Source organism: Pipistrellus kuhlii, unplaced genomic scaffold, assembly GCF_014108245.1.
Source record: "Pipistrellus kuhlii isolate mPipKuh1 unplaced genomic scaffold, mPipKuh1.p scaffold_m20_p_1, whole genome shotgun sequence".
Lineage (NCBI taxonomy): Eukaryota > Metazoa > Chordata > Mammalia > Chiroptera > Vespertilionidae > Pipistrellus > Pipistrellus kuhlii.
In genome coordinates, this window is record NW_023425404.1 from 99,161,453 (window position 1) to 99,187,810 (window position 26,358).

Here is a 26,358-nt window from a genome sequence, read left to right on the forward strand (position 1 = left end):
GCTGCAGAAGGCAGAGGTATGGAGGTGCATGTGGAGAAGGCTGGCAACTGAGTATATGGGCAGGCTTTCTCAATCGGGAGGGAGACAAAAGCTCCCGACTACTCTGAACTCCAGTTCATGGCAAGACTCTGGGGACCCAGACTCATACGAGGAGAAACTGGACTGTCTGTCAGGGGGCAAAACTCGAGGGTGGCTTTTTCTCATAGGTGCAGCGATTACTGCGGGACACTGAGACCCACAGGCCTCTTAGGGCAGGAATGACAGGAAGCCACTGCTGTCTGCTCCGCCCTGAGGCTGTGCCACATCCAAACTGAGCACAGAAGCTTTTGCAAGTCTTGTCTCATAAGTGTGTCTCTAGCACAGAAGTTCTCCCAGCATAGACACAGCCAATTGGCCTAGAAGTCAATTTCTCCCAGTGACACCAACAATCAAGGCTTAACTTGATTAAGACTTGCACACAAGACTGTGCACCCAGCCCGCAAAGGGGTGCACCAAGAGTGTCCACCTCAGGTAAGTGGAGAGGCTGAGCCACTGGGCCCTATAGGACACCTAGCAAACAAAGCCACTCTATCAACTCAGGGAAACAGCCAAAATGCAGAGACAAAGAGACAGGTCACAAATGAAAGAAATGGAGGAAAACAAACTACTGGATATAGAGTTCAAAACCTCTGTTACAAGGTTTTTCAAAAATTTTTGAAAAAAGACCGATTAATTTAGTGAGACCTCTAGGATATGAAAAAGGACCAACTAGAAATTAAGCATACATTGATTGAAATAAAGAATAATACACAGCCGAAACCAATTTTGCTCAGTGGATAGAGCGTTAGCTGCAGAATGAAAGGTCCCAGGTTTGATTCCGATCAAGGGCATGTACCTTGCTGCAGGCACATCCCCAGTGGGGTGTGTGTAGGAGGCAGCTGATTGATGTTTCTCTCTCATCAACGTATCTAACGCTTTATCCTTCTCCCCTCCTCTCTGTAAAAAAATCAATAAAATATATTTTTATAAAAAGAATAATATACAGAGATCCAACATCAGACTAGAGCATATGTGTCAAACACAAGGCCCGCGGGCCAAATCCGTTCCTCCAGGCCTTGCAATGTGGCCCGCACCGCGCTGTCATCACTGCACTCCGCTGTGTTTCCATCACAATGACAGTTTATGACTATTCAGTAAACCATTCGGCCCGCGATTTAGGCTGGATTTTAGATTTTGGCCCCTTCTCTGATTGAGTTCGACACCCCTAGACTAGAGGATTGCAAGAATCAAGTCAAATATTTGAAATAACAAAGAAGCAAAAAACACCCAAATGGAAAAGCAAAAAGCAAAAAAACAAACAAAAAAAATGAAGAGAGTGTAAGGAGCCTCTGGGACAACTTCAAGCCTACCAACAACCGAATTATAAGGGTGCCAGAAGAAGAGAGAGAGGAAGATACAGAAAACCTATTTGAAGAAATAATGACTGAAAACTTCCCTCACCTGGTGAAAAAAACAGACTTACAAGTCCAGGAAGCGCACAGAACCCCAAGCAAAAGGAATCCAAAGAGGACCACACCAAGACACATAATTAAAATGCCAAAGGCAAAAGACAAAGATAGAATATTAAAAACAGCAAGGGAAAAAAGTTAATTACCTACAAGGGAGCACCGATATGAATGTCAACTGATTCTCAATAGAAACTATGCAGGCCAGATGGGAGTGGCAGGAAATATCAGTCAAAGTGATGAATAGCAAGAACCTACAACCAAGATTACTATGCCCAGCAAAGCTATCATTCAGAATTAAAGGTCAGATAAAGAGCTTCACAGATAAGAAAAAGCTAAAGGAGTTCATCACTGCCAAACCAGTATTATATAAAATGCTGCAAGGTATTCTTTAAGAAGAGGAAGAAGAAGAAAACGGTAAAGATAAAAACTATGAACAATAAATATATATCTATCAACAAGTGAATCTAAAAATTAAGTGAATAAAAAATCTGATGAACAGAATAAACTGGTGAATATAATAGAATCAGGGGCATAGAAAGGGAGTGGACTGACAATTCTCAGGGGAAAGGGATATGGGGGGTGCAGGAAGAGACTGGATAAAAATCGTACACCTATGGATAAAGACATTGGGGGGGAGGCCAAGAGAAAGGGTAGGGTGGGAACCTGGTAGAGGAGAGCTATAGGGGGGAAAAAGAGGAAAAATTATAATTATCTGAACAATGAAGATTTATTAAAAACAAAATAAAACAAACCCTCAATCACTGACATTTATTTAGTGCTAGATCTCCAAAATAGATATTAGAAAAAATATTATTGTTCTTTGTATGTTCAGCACCTAATACAGTGTTTATTACAAACAGATTATTTAATAAATGTTTTAAACTGAAATAATACTGGAATCTGCTAGGTTTTCTCTATACCTGAGATTATAAACAACTGCATTTTCAGATTAAGGACATATGAAGATTATTTTAAACATTACCTTTGTCCTCCATTGATAAGAGAAACAGCTGCACGTGCAGGAGTTACATTACTGACCATAGCTCTCAAGGCTTTGTCAACATCTTCTCTTATAAATGTATTTGATTCTCCTGCCTTATGCAACAAAACTTTTATTGTAGTATCTAGTTCTTGATCCATGTTTTTTTTCAGGTAAGTGAAAAGGTCACTTAAACAGACCACAGCAGCACGAGAAACTCCAGAGCGTAAATTTTTCACCTAAAAAACAGTTCTAAAATGTACATTTTGCTGATATTCTGAAAGAAAATCAGTAATAATAACTTTGAATTTTACTATTAAAATACCAAGTTTTAACATTATCTTATGTAATAAAAATAAGCATTAGTAATTTTTTTAAATGTTGAAAAGGCATGAGTTCCTTCATATACAAGCTTACTAACATCATTTAGAAGTTTTTTTTTAAGAGATAATATAAATGTGGCATGTTTATTCTTTATTATTCAAACAATCCTTAACTCAGTTGAAAATAAGTTTACCTCTTGAACTACTGCAAAATTTGTTTCATGCAACTTTGTGTTTAATATTTCAGAATGAAAAGCAGCTAAGCATCTAATAAAATTCAATCCTTCAATCTTCTTCTCCCTATGGGAAAAAGAAACAAATGACAAAATCACTTATTAAAATGAGGCTCAACTGGAACAGGATGTCTTCTTTTGTGTACGAAATACTGCCCATGAGGACACCTTGCCTATTTTCCCTTATCATGTAGGAATTCCAAATTAAAAAAATATGTGTAGTGTTATTTGCTCTAGTAGTTCTCTTTCATGATTCAAAACCACTATTCACAAACTAAGATCATGCTTTGTAAATAAAAAGGAAAATGTTTGTCCCCTAGTAAGAATGACATATCCTTTCTAAAAAAGAGGGAAAGGAATGGCAAACAAAAGGTGAGAAAAACAGTAAAACAAAAATAGGAAAAAATAACTACCTATTACCTTGTTTGAATAAATACAGTAATTCAAGAACAAAAAAAAACACCAATAGGTGGATCTATAACTTGTATTCCTTTTCATTATATAATATAATGAGTCAAATGAAGGGTAGGTGAATACTAACACCAACATGGTGAATTCATTCGGATTTTAGATACAAATTTTTATATTGTTGGATTGATAATGTGAACTAAGGTGAGTTTCCTAAGTTGGTAATATTAAGTTAATGGTTATTTTTTAAAATTTCTTTATTGATTAAGGTATCATATATTTGTCCTCATCCCCCCCATTCCCACCCAAACTCCTCCCCACGTATGCCTCCATCCCTCTGTTTTCCATGACCACTGGTTAGGCTTATATGTATCCACACAAGTCCTTTGGTTGATCTCTAATGGTTATTTTTTTAAGCAGTTAAATTTTCTGAATAAATTATGAAAAACAGAGAAAAGGTGGTAAAAACAAACCTACTTAGTAACTGGTTCAAAAATTTCATTTTATACATAAGCATAAAACCGTTTACAGTAACAAGCAACCCAATTCTATACAAATTAAAGTAAATAGAAAGTGGAGTTGAGAGAAGTATAAACAAGAAATTAAAAACCAGTGGCTAGCTGAAACCGATTTGGCTCAGTGGATAGAGTGTCGGCCTGCATACTGAAGGGTCCCGGGTTCGATTCCGGTCAAGGGCCTGTACCTTGGTTGCAGGCACATCCCCAGTAAAGGGTGTGCAAGAGGCAGCTGATCGATGATTCTCTTTCATCGATGTTTCTAACTCTCTATCCCTCTCTCTTCCTCTCTGTAAAAAAATCAATAAAATATATTTTTAAAAAAACAAAAACAAAAACAAAAAAAACAGTGGCTAAAATTTTTCCAAATTTAATCAAAATTATAAACTCTCAGATCCAAGAATAAGCCCCAAAAAGTAAAACCACAAAAAACAAACAACCTGCCCCCTCAACACCACAAGATGGGAAGTCAGAATCAAATTGCTAGAAAGAGTGTTAAAGGGAATATTCTTAAAGGTAGTTATAGAAAAGACACATAACATACAGAAGAACAAAAAGAAGAATTACAAAAGACTTCAGGTCAGAAATATAAAAGCCAGAAATCAATTGAATAAAATCTTAGTGCTAAAAGGAAACAAACAACAACAACAAAAATAAACTTAACAAATCTTCAATTATAGTTGGAGATTTCAAAAGCCCTTTCCTAGTAATTGATAAGAGAAAATCAGTAATAACACAGAAAACTTAAACATTAGCAACCAACTTGATCTACTAGACATTTATATTGTAGAACACTACAACTAATAACAGCAGAACGCAGACTCCTTCCAACTTCATGTGAAATGTTCATCTGAAAAAGAGAAAGCATCTCTATCCTCATGGATCTTCTAATGAGGGAGGGAAAAATAAGGTCAGGTCACAAAATGGAATATTAAAAATAAAGCAGCAGCCCTAGCTGGTTTGGCTTGGTTAGAGTGTCAGCCTGAGGACTTAAGGGTCTCAGGTTCAATTCCAGCACATGCCAGGTTTGTGGGCTCAATTCCCAGTACGGGTAGTGCAGGAGGAAGCCAATCAATGATTCTATCTCATTGTTGATGTTTCTATCTCTCCCCCTCCCTTCCTCTCTCGAATAAACAGAAATATATTTTTTAAAATAAAGCAGCATAAGACGATGGGGAAAAACACTATTTTAGTGATGGTCATGAAAGAAGCTTTTCTGAGGAGGTGACATTTGACAGTTATCTGAATGAAGTGAGAGAGAAAGCCATTGGGAAACTGTTCAAAAAATGAAATACAAAGATCTTGAATTAGAAATGGTATGCAGAAAACAGCCAGGTAGCTAGAGTGGATAAGTAAGGCAGAGCATGGTAGAGAATGAAGCTACAAAAAGATGCAAGGGAGAGAACCAAGACAGAGGTGTAAGGTAAACATCAGTACTCACCACCTCCCATAATCACATCAAAATTACAACTAAATACAGAACAAAAATCATTCACAACCACCTGAAAGTTGGCTAAATGGAAGTCCTACAACTAGAGAAGTAAAGAAAGTACATCAAGATTGGTAGGAGGAATGAAATGGGCTGGTCCGAAACCCAGGTGTTGTGTTGTGTTTGTTTTTTGAATTGGGGTGGGGGAGGATTTCTTGGCTGCGGAGTCCGCCCATAAAAAGCAAGGAGTCCCAGCCCCACACCAGACCCCAGCCCAGGGTTCTGGAGCCAAGATGATAATTCCCTATAATATTGAGCAGTAAAAACCAGTGGGGATTGTGGTTGAATGATATCAAGGCTGCTAGAGCCCCAGGCAGTTCCCCTTAAAGGGCCAGCACATGAATGTACACATCCTGCTTCCTCTGAGCTTCAGAATCTGGCAGTGAATTTGGGAAACCCAGGGATATAAGGGGAGGAACTGAATTGTCTGGCATTGGGGCAGGAACTCAGGGCAGCTCTCCTATGCTAAGGGAGGGTGTGCTCACAGGGGTCACTGTTCTTGTGCTGGGACTACTCCTCCCCGCACCACCCTCCCCCCAAGCAGGGCAGAATGCAGCCATATCTGTCACCTTCTGGGTGACCCACAGTGTTTGTTCTGCTTTGTTGATTCCCTGAAACCTGGCCCCATCCAATTTGCCAACCCCACCTAAGCAGTTTGCAGTGGCTTTTCCATATGAATGGCCTGTCCTAGCTAGGTTTCAGACTTTTTGTAAATCTCTCAAACAAGCAGCAGCTGGTGTTATCATGCCCTAAACCTATCAATAAGAGGCCCAAGAACCAGCACTAGCAGTAGCCTGCTTTGCTTCAGAGGTGGGACTTGCTTGGGCTCTTCGAAGCCCAATACAAATAGCAGCCATCTGAAGATCTCTCTGTGGCTCCTGCCAGGTGGCTTCAGGCAGTGGCTGACTTTGCACCTCCCAGGGGGCTCCAGAGCCAGTGCCCCTGGTGGACAGATTCAGACCATACCAGATCAGAACTCTACACATCCGTAAACAACACATTCAAGGGGCAGACTCAGTGAGCAGCAAAGACTCATGGATGCAAGTCCTGATCCATAGGGTTTTCTCCTGCATAGCAGCTCTCCCACTGTTCTAGCAACTGGTCCTCACAACCAATTTGCCTGGAGGTCAGTTCCTCCCAGTGACACCAACAGCAATCGAGGCTCAACTACAACAAAATTGCTCACACAGCTCACACAGGGGTAGACCTAGCAAGTTTAGTCAGCTCAGGGGACTGAGCCACTGGGCAAGACGCCTATTACACAAGGCCACTTTACCAACTCCAAGAGACATAGTAGCTCCACCTAATACATAGAAACACAGGGAAGCAGCTATAATGCAGAGACAAAGAAACATGTCAAAAATGAAAGAAATGGAAGCAGGCAAGCTACTGGATGCAGAATTCAAAACAATAGTTCTAAGGTTACTAATCAAGGATCTTAATGAAAGCTTGCTTCAAAGGATTTAGGGAGACTTTCAAGGATCTTAGAGAGAATTTCAAAGACATGATAAAGGACATGTCAGAAATTATGCATACACTAACTGAAATAAAACATAATTTATAGGAATTCAACAGTAGAGTAGATGACTCTGAGAGTAAAATCAACAATTTAGAATATGAAGAAGCAAAAAAACACCCATCCAGAAGAGTAAAAAGGAAAAACAACCTAAAAATATGAAGATAGTATAAGGAGCCTCTAGGACAACTTTAAGCATACCAACATTCACATTGCGGGTCAGGGAGAGAGAAGAGAGAAAGACAAGGAGAAGAGAAAGAGCAAAATATTAATACCTATTTGAAAAAATAATGACAGAAAACTTCCCCTATCTGGTGAAAGAAATAAACTTACAGATCCAGGAAGCAGAGAGAGTCCCAAACAAGAGGAAGCCCAAGAGGCCCACACCAAGACACATTATAATTAAAATGCCGAGGGTTAAAGACAAAATATTAAGAGCAGCAAGAGAAAGGCAGTTATTTACCTACAAGGGAGCACCCATACAATTGTCAGGTGATTTCTTAACAGAAACTTGGCAGGCCAGAAGAGAATGACAAGAAATATTCAAAGTTATGAATAACAAGAACCTACAACCAAGATTACTCTACCCAGCAAAGCTATCATTTAGAATTGAAGGTCAGATAAAGAACTTCACAGACAAGAAAAAGTTAAAGGAGTTCATCACCACCAAACCAGTATTATATGAAATTAGTTGCCTGGTGCATGAAATTCAAAAGGGAATTAATTAGAAGAAATGTTTTTATATTACTATTTGCCCTTTCGCTATAATAGGCGTGTCAGAGATGAAAGAAAATTAGTAAAATGTATAAGAAAATTTCCCTCCTGTCAAGTCCCTGCCCACCACCTACATGTGCTTCAAAAATGCAAGAGACCCAGCCCCAGCCATCCCTACCACCCTGTGTGAGACCCAGACCTGGCTGGCCCCACCCCATCAAGCCCCTCAGGGCAGGGGGCGCAGCCTCAGGTTCCCCAGCCCGATGCTGAGTGGGGGTTACAGTCTCAGGTCACCTGTCAAGCCCCAATGGGTGGGGGGTAGGGGGAGAACAGCCTCAGATCTCCCAGCCTGACACTGCAATGGGGGGAGGGTCTCTCATCAAGACCCCGCCAGGTAAGGTGCATAACCTGGGGGTAGGAGCGGTGCGAAGAGATTAACTAAAGATCTTATATGCATACGTGCGTTACCTATGGACACAGACAATAGGGTGGTGAAGGCGTGGGGTGGGGCAGAAACCAGGTGAAGGGGCATTGGGGAAAAAAGGAGGACATCTGTAATGCTCTCAACAATAAAGTTTACCAAAAAAGCCATAAAAGGCAAGGGACAGCTAATGAAGGACCCTAAAAGTTATAGTAAGCAGTTGAAGGACCCTGTAAACTATAGTGAACAGTTAAAAAAATTTTTGTGTGGTTTAGAGAGCCAGGAGGGTTTTTTCATGCGGAAATCTGATTTATGTTTTATTTTTATTTTTTGATATATTTTATTGATTTTTTTACAGAGAGGGAGAGGGACAGAGAGTTAGAAACATCGATGAGAGAGAATCATTCATCAGCCGCCTCTTGCAGACCCATCACTGGGAATGTGCCCACAACCAAGGTACATGCCCTTGACTGGAATTGAATCTGGGACCCTTCAGTCTGCGGCCAACGCTCTATCCACTGAGCCAAACCGGTTTTGGCCTGATTTATATTTTAAAAGCATCTCTCTGGTTGTTATATAAGGTGGGCAAATAATGGATGCATGGGAACCAGTAATCACACTGCTATAAAAAGGCGAGAGGCAATTGTGGCTTAGATTAGAAGAACAGCAGCAGAGATTGCAGTATGTGAGTGGGTTTAGGATATGTTTCATAAATAGTAAAACTGATGAAATGGGAAGATATGAGAAAATATTAACACTCAGCTAGTACAAACAAATAAATGTCCATGGCAGGAGCATTAAATAAGATGGTGAGTACTGGTGGAGAAGCAGATTTGGGACTAGAATAAGGAGAAATAAAATGTTCTGCTTTAAGGATTTTTGCATCTATATTCATGAGATATATTGGGTATAATTCTGTAGTTTACTTTTTTTGTGTGTGTTTGTATGGCTTTGATATCAAGGTCATATTGGCTTCAAAGAATTAGATAGAGAGTACTCTAACATCTCCAATGTTCTAGAATATTGTGGAGAGTTGATTTCTTCCTTAAATATTTGGGATAATGCACCAATTAAATGATCTGAGCCTGGAGTTTTCTTTGTGGCAAATGAGTTATACAGATTATCTAATTTCTTTTTTAGTTTTGTTAGTTTCTATATTTCAAGGAATTTGTCCATTTCACTAAGTTGTCAAATTTCATTGATTCAGCCAAAACCAGTTTGACTCAATTGATAGAGTGTCGGCTTGTGGAGTGAAACGTCCCGGGTCCGATTCCAGTCGGGGCATGTACCTTGGTTGCGGGCACATCCCCAAAAGGGGGTGTACAAGAGGCAGCTGATCGATGCTTCTCTTTCATCAGTGTTTCTAACTCTCTATCCCTCTCTCCCCCTCTCTGTAAAAAATCAATAAAATATATTTTAAAAAATTTTTTCATTGATTCTGAGGAGAGGAAAATGTTGGCAGAATAGACAGACATGTTCTGAGCCCTGTCCAGAAGCAGAAAGAGAGAGCAGCTGAGGGTCGCACTTGGAGTGTCTGTTAGCAAGCTAAGGGACAGGCGAACTCCAGGAGAAGGCGGTAGACTGCTGGACGGAGTTCCCCTGACAGGGAAGCACCCACAGCTACCTACAGGCTTGGATGGGGAAATCTTGCCATCTTTAAAGGAAAGTGGATCTTGTCAGAGGCCTGAATATCCACAACCACAGTGATCACCGAGCAGCTGTGAGCCCCAGAACACTGGTCCCAGGTGGCGTGAATGCTTGGACTCAAAGGAGCTCTCCAGTGCACCACGGGAAGGTCAGATTTCGCGGGGATATGGTGAGTCCCAGCAGAAGACAGAAGTGCGCTCAGGGCGCACGGAAGATGGAGGACCAGGAGGTGTTTACAAGGAGAAGCCCCGGGCTGTTGGGCTGGTGTGACCCGTGATTGTGGAAGGGGTTCCTAATAGGAGAAATCTCTAAAGAGCAACCCATTTTAATCTAATGTGGAGGGATAGTCTGCGAGTTTCAGGGGAGTGCAGTCTGCTCGGACTTGCCCGACAGCCTCCACAAACCGGTTGAGTGACACAGAAAAAAAAAAAAAAAGCTAGAGAAGCCTTAGAGCCCTGGAAGTCAACCAAGAAACACTGCCGCCAAGAGGCTGAATCACAAATTGACCCTAGTGTAATGAAAAATAAAAGAACACCAGAAATTAAGACACCACATGGTTAAAAATCAGGACTAAATTACAACACTGAGGAGCAGTGAAACACAGGGAACTGCAATACTGTCTGGACTGAGAAACAGGTGTGACAAACAAAATGATAGAGGAAGTGAATGACCTTTACTACTGCACAATTTATCGTACTTAATTTTTTTTTTTAATTTTTGCTTTTATTTTCATTATATGCTTCATTTACTCAAGAAACTTTTTTCCTCACTTGATTTTACCTTTTTAATTATTACATATTTATTTGTAATCAGCATTATTACTACTATTTTATCTTTTTTATTTTATTTACTTTTGTAATTTTTATTATTATTATTTTCAAGTGTCATATTACTTGCTCTTTATTTTACTTCGGGATTAGTGTTCTACAGTCACTTCACCTTTCCTTCACCATCGCTTTATTCTATCTCAATGCTACATGTATGCCATCACTCTCTTCCTAACCTTTCCCCTTTGGTGTCCTGTTTATCTTAACCCTTTCCTGCTCTAGCTTTTCCCTATTCTTTCTGTTTACTCCATGCTAAAATTTCACACTACTTATATAATATATATGTAATTTCCAACCACTAGCTCCAAGTCCATACAAACATCCATTTTTGTTGTCCTAACTAAAAGAAATAAATGAACAAATACATAATAAAAATTGTTTTTCTCTGTCATTTTGTAGTTGTTGGTTGAATGTTAACTATACTGAAATTTTATGCTTTCTTGCGAGATTGTTTTGCTTATTCTTTTTGTTTGATTGTATGTCTTTGTTTCCTGTGTTTTAGTTTGTTTTTTTACTTCTGCTTTCCCTTTCCTTGCTTGATATTAGTTGGTGTTATAGGTTGTATTAATCTCCAGATATTTATTGTGGGCTTTTGCTGTGATTAATGGTTGTTCTATTGGAGTTTCCTCCCCATATATATATATAGATTGTTCCTCATTTTTCTCTTAGTCTCGTTCTAGTCTCTCTTATTTTTTTTCTCCTTTTCCCAATTTCATCTTGCCACTCCTTTTTTTCCTTTCTTTTTACTCTTCTATCTCTCCTATTTCCCTAATTTGCCTTTCTCTTGTGGTCACCGTTATTGGAGGTTAATAATATCAAGAATACATTGCTGTTCAGTACCTTGTGTGTTGTACCTGGTTGTGTTGTATTTTGTGCCTTTAAATCAACGCAGGAGAGTGAGAAGTACAGTACATAACCAGACATCCTGAAAAGAGACCACAGGGAGACAACGAAATAGCCCACATATGAAAGAAAAGCAGGCATAACCAGAAAAGGAAGTAAATGAATTAGAGACAAGCAATATATCAGAGCAAGAATTCAGAAAAATGGTCATAAAATGGCTGAAAAGAATGGCGACAAATTGTACAATATGAGTAAGAACCAAGAGGAAATGAGGAAGACCCAAGAAGAAAGGAAAAATGACATCATTGCTGTAAAGCACTCAATAGAAAGTATCAAGAGTAGATTAGAAGCAGAGGACACTATCAGTGAGCAAGAAGACAAGATGGAAAAAATACCCAAGTAGAGCAGCTTCTAGAAAAAAAAAAAATCAAAAAACAGGAGGAGAGCCTAAGGGAACTTTGGAACAACACAAAACAAAACAACATCCGCATAATAGAGATTCCAGAAGGAAAGGAAACTGAGGAAGGCATAAAAACCTGTTTCAAGAAATAATGACAAAAAACTTTCCTGACAGAGGGAAGAAAAAACCCACACAAATTCAAGAAGCTCAACGAACCCCAGAAGACCAACACAAAGGCACATTATAATTAAATTGGCAAACACCAACAACAAAATAAGAATCTTAAAAGCAACCAGAGAGGGACAAAAGGTTACATACAAAGGAACCCCCATCAGACTAGCAACTGATTTCTCAACAGAAACTCATCAGGCACAAAGGGAATGGAATGAAATATACAAAGTCATGTAAAGGAAGGGTCTGAATACAAGAATACTTACCCAGCAAGGTTATCAATCAAAACTGAAGGTGAAATGAGGAGCTTCACACACACAAAAGGACTAAGGGAGTTTATCACCACCAAACCAGCAATGCAAGAAATGCTAAAGTGTCTGCTGTAAAAAAAAAAAAAAAAAAAAAAAAAAAAAAAAAAAAAAAAAAAAAAAAAAAAAAAAAAAAAAAAAAAAAAAAAAAGAAAAAGAAAAAGAAAGAAAGAAAGAAAGGAAAAGAAATAGGAAGTGAAGAAGGAACATACAGGTAAAAATGGTGACAAATAAGTACCTATCAATAATAACTTTAAATGTAAATGGATTAAATGCCCCAATCAAAAGACATAGGGTAACAGATTGGATAAGAAAACAAGACCCATATATGTGCTGTCTACAAGAAACCCACTTCAGAAAAAAAGACGCACACAGACTGAGAATGAAGGGATGAAAACCGGTTTTCCAGGTGAATGGAAATGAAAAAAAAAAAAAAAAAAAAAAAAAAGCTGGGGTAGTAATACTTATATCTGACAAATTAGATCTCAAAGTGAAGGACATGCCAAGAGATAAGGAAGGCCACTTCGTAATACTAAAGGGAGCAATCCAACAATAAAAATAACTCTGGTAAACATATACGCACCCAATACAGGAGCACCCAAATACATAAAAAAAAAAAAAAACTCCTGGAGGACATCAAGGGAGAGATTAACAGCAATACAATCATAGAGAGAAACATTGATGTGAGAGAGAGATATCAATTAGATGCCTACTGAATGACTCCCAATCAGAGTAGGGTATCAAGCCTGCAACGGAGTTATGTATCCTTGATGGGAATCAAACCTGAGACTCTTCAGTCCATGGGCTGACACTCCAACCCCTGAGCCAAGCCAGCGAGGGCTACCTGGCAATTTTTAAAAAATATATATTTTATTGATTTTTACATAAAAGAAGAAAAAGGGACAGAGAGTCAGAAACATCAATGAGAGAGAAACATCAATCAGCCGCATCCTGCACACCTCCTACTGGGGATGTGCCCACAACCAAGGTACATGCCCTTGACCAGAATCAAACCTGGGACCTTTCAGTCCACAGGCTGATGCTCTATCCCGTGAGCCAAACCATTTAGGGCCTGTCTGGCAATTTCCTATTAGATGCCAGACAGTGTGAATTTTACCTTGGATCTTGTATTCCTATAAATATTTTTGAACTTTGTACTGGGATGTAGTTATTTGGAAAATGTGATCATATCAGGCCTTGCTTTGTTTGGTGGGACCAATCCAGTCTTTACCTTAGAGTTTATTCATTCCATAGATGAAATAAAATTCCTCTAAACTTTCGATCCTTGTAAGTTACGAAGTTTTTCACTCTGCTGGTAGGAACAGGAGGTATTCTTGGTATTGCATATGCTCTAGGAATTATTGCCTATACTTTTTTGAATGGCACTTGTTCTGGCATCAGGTAATTTACTTACATGCATGCTCTGACCAGTTCTCAGATTAACATTTCAGAAGATTTCTCTGATGGCTTCTGAAGTTCCTTGTGGGGCTCTATTCTCTCTGGCATTCTGCCCTGCAAACTCTAGCTACCACGGACTCCCCAAACTCCCAGCTCCATCTCCATCTCTGCTGATATCAAGATGGTGTCTCCCTCCTTAAGCTGTGACCTGCAGATTTCAGTTCAATTTCTGCGTAGGGCACATGCCTGGATTGTAGGCTAGATCCCTGGTTGGGGGTGTGCAGGAGGAAGCAGAGAGATGTTCCATTCTCACAGTGACATTTCTCTCCCTCTCCTTCACCCTGTCCCTTTGTCTCTTTCTAAAAATAAATTAAAAATATTGAAATAGAAAAAAACCAAGTTGGCGGTATAGGTAAACACCTAAACCGCTGCCTCACACAACAATTTCAAAAATACAACTAAAAAACAAAACATCTATCACCCAGAACCACGGGAAAGCAGGCTGAGTGGAGTTCTATAACTAGAAGGAAAGAAAAAAGAGCACTGAGACATACACAAGTGCTAAAAAATTGAGGTACGAAAGCATTCAAATTGGACTGATGGAGGGTGTTGCTTTTTTCAATCTGAAAGGACACTAGCTCCCAATTATTCTGAAATCCAGTTTCTGGGGAGACGCTGGGTCCCAAACTCCTACGGGGAGATGCTGGACTGTCTGTCATTGGGTCAGAAACTGATGGTGATTTCTTTTTTTTTTTTTCCTTTTTTTTTTAAATAAATCTTTATTGTTCAGATTATTACAAATGTGTTCCCCTCTTCACCCCTCCAATTGAGCCCCTCCACCAGGTTCCCACCCCCCCTCCCCTTTCCCCACCCCCCATAGTCCTCATTCATAGGTGCAGTTTTTGCTCAGTCTCTTCCCGCACCCCCCACTGCACTTTTCCCCAAGAATCGTCAAACCACTCCCCTTCCATACCTCTGATTCTATTATATTCACCAGTTAATATTGTTCATCAGCCGAAACCAGTTTGGCTCAGTGGTAGAGCGTCAGTCTGCGGACTGAAAGGTCCCAGGTTCGATTCCGGTCAGGGGCATGTACCCTGGTTGCGGGCACATCCTCGGTAGGGGGTGTGCAAGAGGCAACTGGTTGATGTTTCTCTCTCATCGATGTTTCTAGCTCTCTATCTCTCTCCTTTCCTCTCTGTAAAAAATCAATAAAAATATATATTTTAATATTGTTCATCAAGTTTTTTAATTCCCTTGGTTTTTAGTTTCACTTGTTGATAGTTACGTATTTGTTGTTAATAAATTTAGTTTCACTTGTTGATAGTACGTATTTGTTGTTCATAATTTTTATCTTTATCTTCTTCCTCTTCCTAAATAACACCCTTCAGCAATTCATATAATTCTGGTTTGGCGGTGATGAACTCCTTTAGCTTTTTTTTATTTGTGAAGCTCTTTATCTGGCCTTTGATTCTGAGTGATAGCTTTGCTAGGTAGAGCAATCTTGGTTATAGGTTCTTGCTATTCATCTCTTTGAATATTTCTTGCCATTCCCATCTGGCCTGCATGGTTTCTGTTGAAAAATCAGCTGACAATCGTATGCATATTCATCTATAGGTAACTACCTGCTTTTTTCTTGCTGCTTTTAATATTCTCTCTTTGTCTTTTGCTCTTGGAATTTTCATTATGATGTGTCTTGGTGTGGTCCTCTTTGGATTCCTTTTGTTTGGGGTTCTGTGTGCTTCCTGGACTTGTAAGTCTATTTCATTCACCAGGTGGGAGAAGTTTTCTGTCACTATTTCTTTCAATATGCTTTCGGTATCTTGTTCTCTCTCTTCTTCTGGGACCCCCATAATTCTGATGTTGGTTTGCTTGAAATTGTCCCAGAGGTTTCTTACACTATCTTCAACTTTCTGGATTCTCTTATCTTCTTGCTTCTGTGGAGGAGTACTTTCTGGCTCTTTGTGGTCCAAATCTTGTCTTGATTCTTGCGATCTTCCAGTCTGTTTTTAGGATTCTGTGTAATATTTTTTATTTCAGACAATGTTTTCTTTATTTCTAGTTGCTCCCTTTTTATTTCTAGTTGATCCCTTTTCATATCCTCATAGGTCTCATTTATTTTATCGGCCTTTTTTTAGGAAATATTTGAAAAACCTTAAAGCTGTAGTTTTGAACTCAATGTCCATTCTTTTATTTTCCTCCATCTCCTTCCTTTGTGTCCTGCCTCTTCTCTGCATTTTAGCTGCTTCCCTGATTTGATGGAATAGTTTTGTGTGCTAGGTGTTCTGGTACAGCCCAGTAGCACAGCCTTCTCAGTTACCTGAGGTGGACAGTCTTGGTGTAGCCCTTTGTGGGCTGTGTGTGCAGTCTTGCTTGTTGTTGGTATCACTGGGAAACGTTGATCTCTAAGCCAATTGGCTGTGAGGATCAGCAGTGTCTCAGCTAGGAGGGCTTCTGTATTCCACTTGGATGGGGTGGAGTCTCGGGGTGGCGCAGATAAGCTTTGGTTCCCTCTGAGGGTGATTTCTTGCAGAGGTGCGCCCAGTAATCATTGTTTACTGCACTGGGGTGCAGGACACGGGGACTTGGAAATGCGGAAATGCAGAGAAGACTGACTGGTAGGCATCGCCGTTTGCCACACCCTAGCCTAGTGACTCCCTGAGACCCCATCCAGCACAATTTACAAACCCACCCAAGCTCCACCCAGTGGCTTTGCATATAAATGGCCTGCCCTATTGCAGCTTAACCTAAACTACAGCTCTGGTCAGACAGCTCCAAAACCTCCAAACCCCAAGCAAAGAGGAGAAAACTGTAGTTCTCGCTGTGGCTCCTTCTGTGTGGCCTCAGACAAAGCCATCCTACCAACTCACGGAAGCAGCAAAAATGAGGAGATCACAAACAAAAGAAATAGAGGAAAACAAACGACTGGATATAGAGTTCAAAACCACGGTTATAAGGTTTTTCAAGGACTTCCTAGAAAAGGCCAATAAATTTAACAAGACCCTTGAGGGTATGAAAAAGGACCTAATAAAAATTAAACATACTCTGACTAAAATTAAAAATATTATACAGAAACCCAGCAGCAGACTAGAAAAAGAAAAGAATCAAGTCAAATACTTGAAATACAAAAAGGCAAAAAACTCTCAACTGAAAAGCAAAAAGAAAAAAGAATTTAAAAAGTTGAAGATAGTGTAAGGAGCCACTGGGACAACTTCAAGCATACCAACATATCAGCATAATGGAGGTGCCAGAAGAAGAGAGAGAGCAAGATACTGAAAACCTATTTTAAGAAATAATGACTGAAAATGCTGGAAAACAAATCAGTTTCACTAAAAAAGAGATGTTGACAGGAAGGCAGGAAGGCTGGTCAACAACCTTAATTGCTCTAACCTTTAGTTGAGATGTTAGCTGAAGCAGCCTTCACCTTGTTTGTCCTGAGTAAGTTTCTGTTATTTCCTGCCTAAGGGCTACATGTAAATTTCTATTTACGTTGCCTAAGATGTTTTCCCCAAAGCCTCAATAAAAGGAATGGCAGGGCCAGAGCAGGGAGTAGTTCTCCCACTAGAGTTGGACTACCACCTGGCCCCCATATCAACAAATTGAAATTCTTCAAGTCTCAGGTCTCTTCATTTGTGTGCGGCCCTTCTCCAGAACCTGAACCCTGAATTTGAACTCTTTCTACGCAGGCTGTGAAAGAGAATCCTATATAAAAACTTCCCCCACCTGATGAAATAAACTTACGAGTCCAGGAAGCACACAGAACCCTTAACAAAAGGAATCCAAAGAGGACCACACCAAGAGACATCATAATTAAAATGCCAAGGGCAAAAGACAAAGATAGAATATTAAAATCAGCAAGAGAAAAGTAGGTAGTTACCTATAAAGGAGCACCCATACGATTGTCAGCTGATTTCTCAAAAGAAACTATATAGGCCAGATGAGAGTGGCAAGCAATATTCAAAGTGTTGAATAGCAAGAACCTACAACCAAGCATACTCTACCCAGCAAAGTTATTATTCAGAATTGAAGGTTTGATTAAGAGCTTCAGAGATAAGAAAAAGTAAAGGAGTTCATCACCACCAAACCAGTATTATATGAAATGCTGAAAAGTGTTTTTTGAGAAGAGGAAGAAGAAAAAAGTAAAGATAAAAATTATGAACAACAAATACAAATCTATCAACAAGTGAATCTAAATATCAAGTGAATTAAAAATCTGAGGAACAGAATAAACTTGTGTATATAATAGAATCAGGGCATAATGGGAGTGGACTGATAATTCTCAGGGGGAAAGGGTGTGGGGGTTCAAGAAGAGAATGGACAAAAATTGTACACCTATGGATGAGGACAGTGGTGAGGAGGTAAGGGCAGAGGTTGGAGGGGAGTAATGGGGGAAAAAGGAGAAACAACTGTAATAATCTGAACAATAAAGATTTTCTTTTTTATATTTATATAATTTTATTGATTTTTTACAGAGAGGAAGAGAGAGGTATAGAGAGTTAGAAACATCGATGAGAGCATCATCAATCAGCTGCCTCCTGCACACCCCCTATTGGGGATGTGCGCACAACCAAGGTACATGCCCTTGACCGGAATCAAACCTGGAACCTTTCAGTTCACAGGCCGACACTCTATCCACTGAGCCAAACCAGTTTTGGCAAGATTTTCTTTTTAAAAAATATATATATTTTATTGATTATTTTATAGAGAGGAAAGAAGAGAAATAGCCAGAAACATCGATGAGAGAGAAACATTGATCAGCTGCCTCCTGCACACCCCCCACTGGGGATGTGCCTGCAACCAAGGTACATGCCCTTGACCAGAATCAAACCCAGGACCTTTCAGTCAGCAGGATGACGCTCTATCCACTGAGCAAAACTGGCTTAGGCTGAACAATAAAGGATTTACTTAAAAAAAATTTTTATTTAATGGCAAAAACAAATCTTAAAAATAAAAAACTTGTTAAAAAGAAAAGAATGGTGAACTTACCAATCCTCATCAGCTAAAAGCTTCAGGGCTTCTATCAGAGCTATATCTGGTTTAGAAAATGGCCGTAGTTCTGATGGATCCATTATTTCTGGACTATGAGTGACAGCAGACATCCTTTCTCTGTACTGTGGAATGGCTCCAGGAGACACTTCACCTAAAAGAAACAAAAAAAATTAAATCAAGAATCAACTAGAAATCGAGGAAGATGGTGGTGTAGGTAAATATATATACTTGCCACCTCCCACAACCACATCAAAATTACAACTAAAATAGAACAACCATCATCCAGAACTGCTGGAAAGCTGGCTGAATGGAATTCCTAGAGAAACAAAGAAGAAAACACACTGAGACAGGTAGGAGGTGCGGGATGGGCTTATCTGGCACCCATGGGCTTTTATACCATGTGTGCTGCATTTTTAATTGGGAGGGAAATTTAATTAATTACTGTGGAGGCTGCTAGCAAGAAGCAAGGGGTTGCAGTCCTACACCAGCCCTGCAGTCTAGGGGTCCCAAGGCTGCAAAAAAAGTTCTTATGGGCATTAAAAACTATGTGGTATAAAAACCAGTGTGAATTGGGGCTCAGTAACACAGAGGCTGCTGGAGTCCCAGCTGTTCCTCTTAAAAGGCCAGCACCAGGAACTGAACTTACAAGGTCCCACTTCCTCTGAGCTCCCGTATCATAAACACACATAAGAAGAAACTGGATTGTCTGGTAACAGGGCAGGAATTTGGGGTAGCTTTCTCACAGACAGAGGCTCTCACAGGGATCACTGTTCCTATTCTGGGCTGACTGGCAGCTATTCCTGTTTCCTCCGCTCTAGTGATTCCTTAAGACCTTGCCTCATCCAATTTACAACCCAACCCAAGCTGTGTGCAGCAGCTTTTGCATATGAATGGCCTGTCCTTGCTTAGGCTAAAATCTGTCAAACAAGCTGCAGCTGGGCCAGGGAACCCCAAACCTATCAATAAAGGGCCTAAGATTTAGAAGCAGCACCTGCCTCCCTTGCTTCATAGCTGGGCCTCATCTGAACATTTGCAAATCTGATACAAAGAGGAGGAATCTGCAGATCTTTCTGTAGTTCCTGCTTGGTGGTCCGAGGCAGTGGTTGACTTTACACCTCCCTGGAGACCTAGGAGCCGTGTACCCAGAGGTTAGTGTCACATCATACCACATTATACACCTCTACATAGCCATTAGCCACACACTCAAGGGACAGACTTAGATGAGCAGGAAAGCATAGTCTTTTGCACTGGGGGTTGGGGGAAGAGAGAAAGGAGGGAGGTGGTCCCTCAGCCCAGCCTGCACCCTCTCCAATCTGGGACCTGTTGGGGATGTCCCACTGCTGGTTTAGGCCTGATTGCTGTGGGATTGGGCTGAAACCAGCAGTCAGACATTCCTCTCACACTCGGGGACTGCTGACTCCCAACCTCTCGCCTGCCTGCCTGATGGCCCCTAACTGCTTCTGCCTGCCAATCTGATCACCCCCTAACTGCCCTCCCCTGCAGGCCTGGTCACTCCCAACTGCTCTTCCTGCTGGCCTGATCTCAAACAACTGCCCTCTCTGCCAGCCATCTTGTGACCACTTGGTGCAGCCATCTTGTGTGAGGGTGGGACATTCAATTTGCATATTACCTATTTATTATAGAGGATTTTGTAAAAATGTGTGAATATATATCTGTTTAACCATAAAATGATAATTAAAAATGAAGCTTCAAGGCATCAGCATTTAGAATTTTAGTTGAATTATAAAAATAACAAATTTTGCTATTGGCATAGAATCAGTAGTATATCATCTTAAGCCTATGTGTAGTACTAAAACAATGTTTTTCCATAATCAATGATTTCCAGATATAAGGTATTTCCTTACATCACCCCTGAGTGCTCAGGATAGTGTCCTGAGAGTATTGCACAATGTAAATTTTGCAGGCAGGTGTAAGAAATGTGTACTGGCTTCTATAAGTGGGTAAAGATTTATTAGCTATTTTTCATGTTAATATTACTCTTAAAATAATATTAGGTACTAAAAAATGACTAGCATAAAAGTATTTATCGATCATGCTATTTGTAAGAGAATGTTACATAAAATACATGAGATATACAAATATAAGAAATTTCATTTGATGCTACCCCCTAATTATGTATTCAGATGCATTTAAAATTCAAAGGAGCCGAGACTGGTTTGGCTCAATGGATAGAGTGTCGGCTTGGGGACCGAAAGGTCCCAGGTTCAATTCCGGTCAAGGGCATGTATATTGGTTGCGGGCATATCCCCAGTGGGGGGTGTGCAAGAGGCAGCTGATCGATGACTCTCTCTCATCGATGTTTCTGGCTCTCTATCTCTCTCCCCTCCTCTCTGTACAAAATCAATAAAATATATTTAAAAAAATAAAATAAAATTCAAAGGAAACAAGGTATTAGCAATATTAGTTAACTTTTAAAAAATATTTCATGCTATATCTTATGACATCTGCTTTTACAATCTTTACTGCATTTAATTTTCTCAAAAAGCTGAGATAGATACTATCATCTCTATTTTGTGACTGAGAAGATAACTGAGTTTTACAGAGGCTAAAAAACTTATTCAAGGTCTCAATGATGATGAGTGGCAAAGGCAGGATTTAGATCTAAGTGCACTATTACCTTTGATTTTATATATAGAGGTCTAAAACAAAATTCCTACCACTAGAAATTTATCACATACCTGACAAGAGATATTCAAATAGATAAATACGATATTTTGGATTATTGCATTAATAAATTAGTAATAGTTTTTATCAGAGTAAATCATACATGAGGAAGATGATGTAGCAATTAAAGAATATAATAAGTAACCTTGGCAAAAGGCTGCCAGATGGATTCTTGGTCAAGGCACCAGGATTTTGGGCTCCATTCCCAGTAGGGGGTGTGCAGGAGGCAGCCAATTGTTGTGCGTTTTCACATCAATTTTTCTCTGTCTCTCTCTCCCTTTAAAAAAAACAAACAAAAAAAAACTTGTCAAGGATACCAATGATCTACATGTTACCAAACCCAATAAACACTTCTCTATATTAATTTTTTTCATATATATATATATATATATATATATATATATATATATATATATATATATATTTCAGAGAGGAAGGGAGAGGGAGAGAGAGAGAGAAACATCAATGATGAGAAAGAATCATTGATCGGCTGCCTCCCACACATCTCCCAGCTGGGAATCGAGCCCACAACCTGGGCATGTGCCCTTGACTGGAATCAAACCTAAGACACTTCAGTCTGCAGGCCGATGATCTATCCCCTGAGCCAAACCAGCTAGGGCTATACTAATTTCTTTTTTTCTTTTTTTTTCTTTTTTTAAAATATATTTTAGTGATTTTTTACAGAGAGGAAGGGAGAGAGATAGAGAGCTAGAAATGTCGATGAGAGAGAAACATCGACCAGCTGCCTCTTACACCCCCCTCCACCGGGGATGTGCCCGCAACCAAGGTACATGCCCTTGATCGGAATTGAGCCCGGGACCTTTCAGTCCGCAGGCCGACGCTCTACCTCTGAGCCAAACCGGTTTCAGCTATACTAATTTCTTAAAAAGAGTATAATTAGTAGCTCTGGTCCAGTAGCTCAGTTGGTTAGAGTGTTCTCCTGATACAACAAGGTTGCATGTTTGATCTCCAGTCAGGGCACATACAAGAAACAACCAATGAATGTATAAATCACTGATGGGGCCTGACGGCCAACCCCTTGGTCCCTTCCCCCAGGGAAGGCTCCAATCTCTCCATTTCTCTCTCTCTCTCTCAAATCAATAAATTTTTGCCTAGACAGTGTGGCTCAGTGGCTGAATGTTGATTCATGATCCAAGAGGTCCATTCCGATCAGGGCACATTCCTGTGTTGTGGGCTTGATCCCCAGTGGCGGGGGAGGGGATGTGCAGTAGGTAGCCAATCGATGATGCTTCCCTGTCACTCATCTATGTTTCTATCTTTCTTTCTCCCTCTCTCTAAAAATAAATAAACACATATTTAAACAAAATTTTTCAAAAGAATATAATAAATAGACCTTTTATTTTTCTTAAAATTTTTTTCAATTACAATTTATATTCAATATTATTTTGTATAAAAATTTTGTGTGTCATACAAGCACAGGGGCGAGGGTAATTTCTCTGTATTGTTCCAATTTTAGTACAAGTGCTGCCAAACCAAGCACCCTCATTTAAAAAAATCTGGGGGGGTATGATTCATATTATACCCTTATTAGGTTTCATATCTAAGTCTGATATTCTATATATTATAATAAAGAGTTAATATGCAAATTGACCATCACTCCAACACACAAGATGGCCGCCTCCATGTGAACACAAGATGGCCACCACAAGATGGCTGGCAGGGAAGGCCAGTTGCGGGCAATCAGGCCAGCAGTGGAGGGGAGTAGGGAGGGACCAGGCCTACAAGGGAGGCCAGTTGGGGGCAATGATGCCTGCAGGGGAGGATAGCTGGGGAGGATCAGGCCAGCAGGGGAGGCAGTTGGGGGTGATCGAGGTGGCAGGGGATTGGTTAGGGGGTGATCAGACTGCAGGCAGAAGTGGTTAGGGCAGGCAGGCAGGCAGGCAGGCAGGCAGGTGAAAAGGCCTAAACTGGCAGTCAGACATCCCTTTAGAGGTCCCAGATTGGAGAGAGTGCAGGCGGGGCTGAGGGACACACACCCCCGTGCACGAATTTCAGGCCTCTAGTGTATAAACAAAATCCTCCAACTTTGGAATTTCACAACCCCCCAAAAATTACAAATACAAAATACTAGCCATTATTTATTGAGAATTTGCCTGGTATTGTGAAATGTGCTTCATTTACGTTATCTAATTTCATTCATTCAGGAACCCTATCTGATAGTTATATTATTCCTATATTAGAGGCCTAGTGCATGAAATTTGTGCCAGCCCTGTGCCCCCACTGCCTCGCACCCCCGTTTTCTGTTCACCATCAGGTTGATCTGCTGTCCAGGGGGTAGGGACAGAGAGGTTGACTGCTCCTGCCGGCTGGCTGTCCCCGCCCCCTGCTGTGGGTCATCCTCTGTGAGTGGGACTCCCAGTGGGGCTGGAGCCTTTGTCTGGCACTGCCCGTGTCTGCAATCACCCACCCCAGTTCTCTGTTTGCCATTGGGCGATTAGGGTCTGCCCCCGGGGGAAGGATCAAGAGGTTGGCCAGTAGGCCCCATCCAGCGAAAGAGGCCTGCATGCTGGGAGCAGCTTCAGCATTGGGCATCTGCCCCGATGGTCATTGTGCATCATAGTAACTGATGGTTCTGCCATTTGGTTGATTTGCATATTACCCTTCTATTATATAGGACTAGAGGCCTGGTGCATGAAATTTGTGCATGGGAGGGGGGTTCCTCAGCCTGGCCCACACCCTCTCCAATTAGGGACCCCTCGGGAGATGTCCGACTGTGGTTTAGGAACAGTCGGACATCTGTCTCCCAATCCAGGACCGCTGGCTCCTAACCACTCACCTGCCTGCCTGCCTGATCGCCTCTAACTGCTCCCCTGCCAGCCTGGGTTGTCCCCCAACTGCCACCTGCTGGCCTGGTCGCCCCCTAACTTCAGTCAGATGTCCAGAAGATGTCTGGTCACCCGATCTAATTAGCATATTATCCTTTTATTAGTATAGATTATGAAGAAACTGAAGCTAAAGTTTTAAGGATTCCCTTTTTGTAAAAATATATTTTTATTGATTTCAGAGAGGAAGGGAGAGGGAAAGACAGATAGAAACATCAATGATGAGAGAGAACAATTGATTGGCTGCCTCTTGCATGCCCCCCACTGGGAATTGGGCCCACAACCTGGGCATGTGCCCTTGACTGGAATCGAACCTGGGACCCTTGAGTCTGCAGGCAGATTCCCTATCCACTGAGCCAAATCCACTAGGGCAAGATTCCCTTTCTATACTACACCTAAGTTAGAGAATAACTCATTATTAAAGATATGTAGATGAATACCAAATTTTTAACCTTGCAGTTATATCAGTATCTTTAGCATTTTCACAAGGGAAAAAAAAAGAAACAAAACTAAACAAAATTTTAGTCTGGAATAGGAGTTTTATAGAATATAAATCTAAAGCAGTAATGCTCAAACTAACTTGTGTTTTTTAATACTTCCACTATATTGTAGACTGATACTCTTTTTAAAAAAAATATAGTTTATTGATTTTTTTACAGAGAGGAAGAGAGAGGTACAGAGAGTTAGAAACATCGATGACAGAGAATCATCGATCAGCTGCCTCTTGCACACCCCCTACTGGGGATGTGCCCACAACCAAGGTACATGCTCTTGAACGGAATCGAACCTGGGACCTTTCAGTCCGCAGGCCGACGCTCTATCCACTGAGCCAAACCGGTTTTGGCCTAGACTGATACTCTTTATAAAATACAATAAAAGTGTCATGGCAACGTCAAACTGTTCAAATAGTTCCTAAAAGTTTGCTTTCAGCCCTGGATAGTATGTTAAGTGCTTAGACATGGGTTCCTGGGTTGCAGATTCAATACCTGACCTGGGTGAGGGTGCCTAAAGGTGGCTACCAATCAATGTGTCTCTCTCACATTGATATTTCTCTCCCTCTTCCTCCTCCCCCCTTCCCCTCTTCCTCCTTCTCCCCCTCCTCCACTCCCTACCCTCCTCCTGCTCCTCCTTTGCATGTGGCTACCAATCAATGTGTCTCTTTCACATCATATTTCTCTCCTTCCCCCTCCCCCTCTCCCTTCTTCTCTCTCCTCCTTCTCTTCCTTCTCCTCCTCCTCCTCCTCGACCTCCTCTTTCTCCTCTCCCTCTCTGCCTTCCACTCTCCTAAAAATCAATGGAAAAAATATCCTCAGATGAGGATTAATAAAAAATAAATAAATGAGAGTTTACTTTCACTTTTGTATTTATTCTGTAAGCATATTCTTCTGCTCAAATAATACCAGGGTGACTTCAAGGATGCACTCTCCTTATACTTCCTAGAAACACAATCTGTGAAGCCTCCATTATAGGCAAAAATAACAAAATTAGGTGATGTCTCTAACAAGAACGAATACTTAAAAATTTATAATTTGGCTTAAGTGTCAACCCATGAATCAAGAGGTCACCGGTTTCTTAGTCAGGGCACATGCCTGAGTTGTAGGCTCAATCCCAGTAGGGGGCATGCAGGAGGCAGCTAATTGATGTTTCTATATATATGTTTCTATCTTTCTACCCCCTCACTTTCTCTCTCTAAAATCAATAAAGACATATTAAAAATAATTATGATTTGTTGCTATTTTGTACTATTTGGTACTGTTAACTACTAGCATAGGTAAGACATTTTGCGGGTTTTTCTCCCAATAGTTCTTAGGGCCATGTTTCCCTAGTAATTCTATTGACCAACATCTCTCATCAGTAATACTTTCAACAATTACTATATAGTTTTGAGGATACAGGCAGTCCTCGGGTTAAGTTGGATTCGATGTACATCATTTTGTGGTTATGTCATCATCTCCCATTTATTTATTTAAAAAAAAGTTCCTTCATTTTGATGTATATACATATGTGCTTTATTTTTTTTATATATATTTTATTGATTTTGTACAGAGAGGAAGGGAGAGAGATAGAGAGTTAGAAACATCGATGAGAGAGAGTCATCGATCAGCTGCCTCTTGCACACCCCCTACTGGGGATATGCCCGCAACCAAGGTACATGCCCTTGA

General features: G+C 40.5%; 1 protein-coding gene and 1 non-coding gene across 9 annotated transcripts in view; both read right to left on the reverse strand.

The window, feature by feature from the left end:
• TOGARAM1 (TOG array regulator of axonemal microtubules 1) overlaps window positions 1-26,358 on the reverse strand; it is a 148,030-nt gene that overhangs the window by 27,424 nt on the left and 94,248 nt on the right. For 7 of the 8 annotated variants that reach the window (XM_036458229.2, XM_036458225.2, XM_036458210.2 and 4 more), the window contains 3 exons: window positions 18,666-18,819; window positions 2,984-3,089; window positions 2,470-2,705 (listed from right to left, as the gene is read on the reverse strand). In XM_036458229.2, the coding sequence (XP_036314122.1) occupies window positions 2,470-2,705; window positions 2,984-3,089; window positions 18,666-18,819 (496 nt within the window). The remainder of the gene's footprint in view (window positions 1-2,469; window positions 2,706-2,983; window positions 3,090-18,665; window positions 18,820-26,358) is intronic. The other variant, XM_045587617.1, reaches the window with a different exon arrangement.
• LOC118710197 lies at window positions 22,749-22,854 on the reverse strand. The gene has a single exon (XR_004985330.1). It is a non-coding gene; the product is annotated as a U6 spliceosomal RNA (small nuclear RNA).